Raw genomic sequence first — 6,912 nt, 5'->3', positions numbered from 1 at the left:
AAAACTACCAACTCTCTCAAACTGTTTTTCCCCTTAGACTTGCTTCCCGTGGGATCTTACCTACCAACTTCCTGAGTTTGCTAAAGTTTGTTGTCTTGAAGTTGCCTTGAAATCCATTAACTTTATTCTACTGTTTTCCTTTCTACCATTCCTTAGAATCATGAACTCTATCATTTTGTGATCACTTTCACCCAAATTGCCTTCCACTTTCAAATTCTCAACCAGTTCCTCCCTATTTGTCAAAATCAAATCTAGGACAGCTTCTCCCCTAGTTGCTTTCTCTATCTTCTGAAATAAAAAATGTTCTCCCATGCATTCCAATAACTTGTTTGATAATTTGTGCTCTACTGTATTACCACAACCCCAAGTCTTTTCCACAGTCACTGCTTCCCGGCATAGAGTCATATTTACATTTAGCCATATTGAAACACATATTGTTTGCTTGCACCCAGTTTACCAAGCCATCCAGATGACTCTGTATCAGTGACCTGTCCTCTTCATTATTTACTGCTCGCCCAATCTTTGTATCATCCGCAGACTTTATCAGTGATGATTGTGTGTTTTCTTACAGGTCATTGATAAAAATGTTAAATAGTGCATGGCCAAAAACCAATTATTGCAGAACCCCAGTAGAAATACATCCACTCAACGATGACTCTCCATTTACAGTTAAGTTTTCAGAACTGTCAGTTATCCAATTAAATTTAAAGAATGATATACCTGAAGTTCAGGAGGAACCTAGTATGGGAAGTGTAATTATGATTAGCCTTGTCACCTTAGCTAGTAGGCCACGGAACTGTTCTCTTTGTTCTCTCTAAGCAGATTTATTGCATCCTGCAATGTTGACAGGTACATGCTGTGCTGCTCTGCAATGTCAATAAACATATTTCATTCTTGTAAATTTCCACACTGTATTTGTTGTCACCATCACCTATAAGCTAAAATCTTCAATGTTATTCCCACATAGTAGATGTGAGGTGATTGCACGATGGAGTTGTTCGCAATTCAATCCTTTACTCCCAGGAACAATAGTAACCAAAACCATGGGGCCCAAGCCCACTTGCATCTTTGCTAGGGGAAGGGCAGGGCAATATAAACTCAGCGTAACAGAGTGGGCCTCCACAGAGTTGTCTTCCTTCCTCTCCCAACCTCTGAGCAACTTTAATAAATTAAAAACAACTGAAAAAACTGGGAAAGGAAGTGTGGAAAAACCACCATCTTCCCAAAATCTGGGAAGCCAGGAACATATGTGGTTGCAACAGATGTGCTTTATTAGTAATAATCTGGAAGAGACTCAGCGATACTTCCAGCTGTAGTGAGACCTTCAGTGCCTTCCATCATAGCTCCTATTTTTAGCCTCTGAAACACTTATGAACACTGAAAAAAGCCCAGTGAGGCCTGAGTTATGAGGAAGGATGATCCATCAGTGGGAGCCCTACTTCAGAACCTGAAAAACGTGGGTTCAGTTCCTAGCTCTGCCACTGACTTCCTATGTGTGACTTTGTGCAAATTATTTTGGCCTCAGTTTCCATCAGTAAAACAGGGATAATAGCACTTCCATACTACACAGGGGTGTTTTGAGGATAAATACATATAAGATTATGAGGCATTCACAAATTATAGTAAGGGAACCATATAAGTAACTAATGTGGACAGAATTACAAACTTGAATTGGAAGGCAAGGTAGTTAACTATAACCTCCATTCTTAGTCTTAAAATAATGGAAGAACTATTCTGGCTGTTTTTATCACCGTAACTTATTAAACCTGTTGTGACGCTGACTTGTCCTAGTTAGAATTTTGATTTTAACCTTTCTCATCACTACTGCTAGACTTGTTGACCACATCAATCACCAGAACAACATTCTTTCACTTACAACTGGCAGAGACCATGTCCTTCCTATCAGATGATAGCTTAGGTTTGATCATCCATGTCTTAGTACTTGCCTTAATAACACACTTTTCAATTAAACAAGTTCTACCTTTGACTATCTATGAAAAATGCTCAGAAGCCCCAACTACTCTAGAATGCAGATGCCCAGCTCCTGAGTGGGGTTGGTTAAGATAAACACCTGCATGTTTATCTATTGCATGTTCTGGCGCAAAATTGAGTCTGGGCCACCTACACCCTCTGGGATATACCTGACAAAATAAAATTTGGACTGCTCCAGCAACATCCAAGGGCTCTGGAATGCAGGAAGAGGGGCAGTGGCAGCAATGAAGACAGGAGAACAAGCGATAACATAGTGGGCCTAGGCAAAATTACTTCATATGTTTGTGCGAGGATCCAGGCAATAGTGATGACAGAGACTTGGTGGGGATGTCACTTCCTGTCATCTGTTCTGCAAGGCTTTTTGAGACAAAGTATGAGTAGATTGGTGGAGTAGTGAAAGAATTTAGAATTGAGGGTATCTGGGAGGGCTTCAGTTTTTGGAAAGACATAGCTGAGTAACTTTCCGAAAGATTCACTGGCACAACAGATCCTATGTTCAATCTCCACAACAAGATTGGCTGTCTGGGAGATGGGGGGGGGGCTTCCGTCGTGTCTTCATTGATAGAGATCTGCGGATAGAAACCAAGATCCTGGTCCACAATGCAGTAGCCATCCCCACTGTTCTTTATGGGTGTGAGACGTGGGTGACATATTGAAGCCATCTTAAGTGTCTGTTGTGGTACCAACAGCGCTGCCTTAGGAAGATTCTCCATATCAGATGGGAAGACCATCGCACCAATGCCAGCGTTCTCTCTGCAGATAACATCACCAGTGTTGAGGCGAAGATTATGAAACATCAACGTCTGTTTCATAATCAATTTTTATGAAATTTTTCATGATCAATTTTTCTGTTTTTAAAGGAGCTATAATGATTTTCACCTTTTCTAAGAGCTTTGAGATCCATGGATGAAAAGTGCTATATAAATGTTAATTAGTACCATTATTATTTATTATGGCTGGTGCATAAAACTCTAAAAGTGAAATTAACTAGGAACTGGCTACCGCTGACAATAAAACAAATTTGTCCTATTTTCTTTCTCCAACTTGAGATAAGAACAATCAGTGAACAACCAGTATGACAAGAAAACTAGATTTTTAAATTATTTCAGTTTTAATAAATAAAGCATTATTAGTCAGGGATAAGAGTGTGTGTATGTGTGTGTCCCTTTAAATGGCTTAATAATGTAAGGGTTTCTTAAAATATTGATATTATTAAGAATTTGCCCCTGGATTATGATTTTCATATGTACTTCATGTCTTTTTAGCCTTCCCCCACACTAACATTTTTGGAGAATTCCCCCAACAATACATTACAACTAGTGCAGCTCCGTTGGTAGTAGCAATGGTGAAAGTGCTAGTGTAGACAGGACTCTGTGGGGATGTATAGCTATGAATTATTCTTCCTCCTCCTTTACTCTTTGCCCTGTAGTTTGGCACTCTTTTATACCATTGGGTCTAAAATAAAGCCCTGATACTTCAGTCTGATCTTCAAAGGCAGAACCCTGTGCCTGTTGGTACCTTCTGTTTTTGTGTTTCTGTGAGATACCAAACATTATTTTGGGTGCTACAGAAAGAAGTAATTATGGAGGTATTAATAGCAAGCATAGTTATTATTATTTTACTTCTAGTTGTCAAGCACTGGCACAAAGTTGTAATGTTTTAATTGTAAACACTGCAGGGGAATAGTTAGGTATCTGTTTAGGAAATTACAGAAACAGACAAACATTTTCCCAGTATTAGTTTTTACTAAATAAAAATACATAAATTATAAATAATAATAATAATAAACCCAGCAGGTTTTTCTTTTCTGTAAAAAGCCACATCACTATTAATCATAGATTTCAAGGTCCTTATTCTACTGTCAATTACACTGATGTAAATCAGGAGCAAAAGTCAGTGGAGTTAGGCTGATGTAAAACTAGTGTGAGATCCAAATCAGGTCCTAAAAGTTGTACAAACAACCCAAAGATTAGTGGATAGCAGATGGAGTATAGATGAGTTGAGTGCTGTATACTCAGTCTACAATCAATCATCATTTCCTCTGGAATCAAAATGAGAGTTTTCAGAAATCTCCCCCATAAGTCTATCTAACAGTCTGATCTGACCCAATGCACTGTGGGAATTGTAGGCAGCACGAGTCCCGGGAAATGTAGTCAAACTGTCTTCCGCTTAGTCTGTCTCTTCCTTCCTTTAATGGCTGCCTCCGGGAGGGTAATGCACATATGCCTGGCTCCTAGCAAAGGGTGAGGCTATAAACTTTGTTGATTAAAGAGTCCCTGGGCCGTTCACAGCTCAAGCTACTCCTTTGTTTTCAGATCTAGAGTTAATATTTTGCAAAAAGTTGCCTGCAGAGAAGCTGATTTTATTTGCCTGTCACATGTTACTGCACATGACTCTGAAGCTCTGGGAAGATTTTTTTACTGACTTCACTGCCAGTTCCTGCTGTCTATGGCTAGCAGAGCTTTTACATTTCCACTAACTGAGCAAATAACTCTCTCTTGATTTTTGACAGGTGATGACTGAGTGGAGTTCATTGCTTTCTAGATGCCAGTGCTAACCAAAAAGGAAATATCACCGATTAATTATACAGGTTAAGGTAAGTTGCTGTTGGACTTTTAATAGAAGACAAAAACCAGTAGATAATTTACACTGTTCTCCTGTTTTCTCAGTCTCTGTGCTCATCTGCCTTGCAAACTGCAGTGTTTGGACAGAGGGAAGGGAAATCTGGAGAAGTGTAAACGGGCAATTTCATTCAGTTTTAGATCCACTTTTCTAGGTAAAGTGGGATGTGATTTTGCTGGTTGGGTCAAAAATAATTGTAGCAATAACATAAATGTTGTATCACTGACAAAGCCAATATGATCATTATGCATCGATGACCCTAGCAATGCAATCCATTAGGGGATAATTATGGCAAAACTAAAGCACAGGGAAATTTAAGTGACTTGCCCTGGTCATATAAGAATCTTTGGCAGAGTCAGGAAAAAACCCAAGGGCCTTGTCTACATGGGGATATTGACCAGAATAGCTCCCCATGTGGACACACTTATTTCTGAATAAGACTGACTTTTTTCTGATTTAGCTTAATCCACTTTGGAAGTAAATTAAAACTAAACTGGAAAAAGGCACCCTTAGTCCAGAATAGAGTATCCAAATGGGGACCTATTCCAGAATAGCTATTGTGCTTTAAATTCCCAACCTACCTTATTCCAGAATAACTTCCCTGAGTAGATGAGCCCTAAGGCTATCTTCACTGACTATAAAGGCGTGTATTTTCCTGCATTAGCTATCCTGCTGTAAAATCCTAGTGGCGACAAGGCACTTTAGTGTTACTGCAAGATAAACTAGGTAAGATCAACCACAGGTGAGGAGTACAGTGCTGACCTTGCCTAGCTTCTCCATGGTAAATACTATGATGTCTTCCCTTAGGATTTTACAGAGTGACAACTGTCACATATTTTTTTATCTCGCTGTAAAGAAGTCCACTTTTCTGTCTGGAAGACCAAGCCTGAATCTCCCAAGTCCCATTCCTGCTCTGTGTATCATTCACACTACAATACACTTCATACAGATTTGGAGTTACTCCAGTCACATCTGTTGATATAGAGTTCTTGGAAATCAATTTACAGGAAAAAACCCTGTCATGTTCCTTTTTGTTTCATTTTTAGATACCTTTGCAGTACCAGCTTCCCTTCATTCTTTAACCTCCCTTTCAAGACCACCCGTTTGAGCAACATGGCTTTTCTTGGGAACACCTCAAAACTCTCTTTGGTGCTCATTTCACTGGTGATTATGCTGCCCGTGGTTGAAGCCCTGGATGCTGGAGATGCAATTGCTCTCTTGCTAGGCATAGTTCTCAGTATCATTGGATTCTGTGCCTGTCTAGGCTTATATGCAAGAAAAAGAAACGGACAGCTATGACTTTTTAAAGAGATTACCTGGTCAAGCATAATCCTAAATTCTACATGTTGCGATTTAGGTTTAAAACTGAGCCTCAGTTCCTGACGACTTTCAAAACCATGGAGCACGATCCTGCAAACCCTTTTTGTTGTGCCATCCTCCGTAATAAAGACTATTAGTGGTAGAAAGGGTTTGCAGGATCTATCTCCATGACAGTAAGAAGATGATGATTTTATATTCCTTGTGATGAGGGGTTGCATTAAAGTAAAGATGGAAACAAGCTATTTGAAGAAGAAAAAATTGCCCAGATTCATTCACAGTGAAAGTTCGTATACTGAATGTAACGTTTTTAGAATTTGATTTCAGGGGTTAGTCAGCAGGAAGGCAGCCATAAACCTCATAGTCGGGATAATAAAGATTTGGAAATATTGATGAATATAATAACTAAAGAACAGCCTGCTTAGACTTCTGCGTGAGTGCAGATGTTCTTTCTAATTAGAATTAACTCCCCCTCCTGCAACAACTGACTTCTGCTATAGTCAGGCTGAGACATGGGAGAAGTAGACAAAATGTGCAAAACCTTTTCTGTATTTTTATCTTAGAATGTGCCTCTTCTGTAGCTTAGAAATTACAAATTAGAATCAAACTTAATTAATAGCTATGATTAAGGATTAGACCATTCTTTTTCTTTAAAATGTATATGACGCATAGAAAAGTATATGTAATACATCGACCAGTCGAACAAGGAAAAGGTTTCTGAAGAAAAGATTGAAATGACCAAATGTTTTGTGCATATATCTGTTGATTCGTATGCATTTATATTTAGTTTTCTTTGACTTGTTCAGGTTTGAGGTTTTGTTGTGTGGGGGATTGTTTGTTCTGCACCAATGAGGACTAGCATATTTTGTTCAGTGGCTGTTTTTAATTCTGAGAAGTAGGGTTATTAGAACCAGATGATTATGTAATTTCCCCCCCCTGTGAATAAACTCAGTGCGCTCTTTGACGAAGTCTAAATGCCAA

At 39.0% G+C, this 6,912-nt stretch overlaps 1 protein-coding gene across 1 annotated transcript; it reads left to right on the top strand.

Annotated features, from left to right (window-relative positions):
- The first annotated feature begins 4,172 nt into the window (after window positions 1–4,172).
- Window positions 4,173–6,912, top strand: SMIM30 (small integral membrane protein 30). Its single transcript, XM_067563964.1, has 3 exons — window positions 4,173–4,235; window positions 4,505–4,588; window positions 5,661–6,912. Exon 3 carries the CDS (start codon window positions 5,728–5,730, stop codon window positions 5,911–5,913), a length of 186 nt encoding a protein of 61 aa, XP_067420065.1. The 5' UTR covers window positions 4,173–4,235; window positions 4,505–4,588; window positions 5,661–5,727; the 3' UTR covers window positions 5,914–6,912.

The sequence above is a fragment of the Emydura macquarii genome, unplaced genomic scaffold, assembly GCF_026122565.2.
Source record: "Emydura macquarii macquarii isolate MOO-44397 ecotype Brisbane River unplaced genomic scaffold, CSIRO-AGI_Emac_v2 contig_2636, whole genome shotgun sequence".
In the NCBI taxonomy this organism is placed as follows: Eukaryota; Metazoa; Chordata; order Testudines; family Chelidae; genus Emydura; species Emydura macquarii.
This window is presented reverse-complemented; position numbering and strand designations above follow the sequence as displayed.

Bases quoted from the DNA above. Each gene is read 5' to 3' on its own strand.
- SMIM30 (XM_067563964.1), top strand. From the start codon at position 5,728: ATGGCTTTTCTTGGGAACACCTCAAAACTCTCTTTGGTGCTCATTTCA.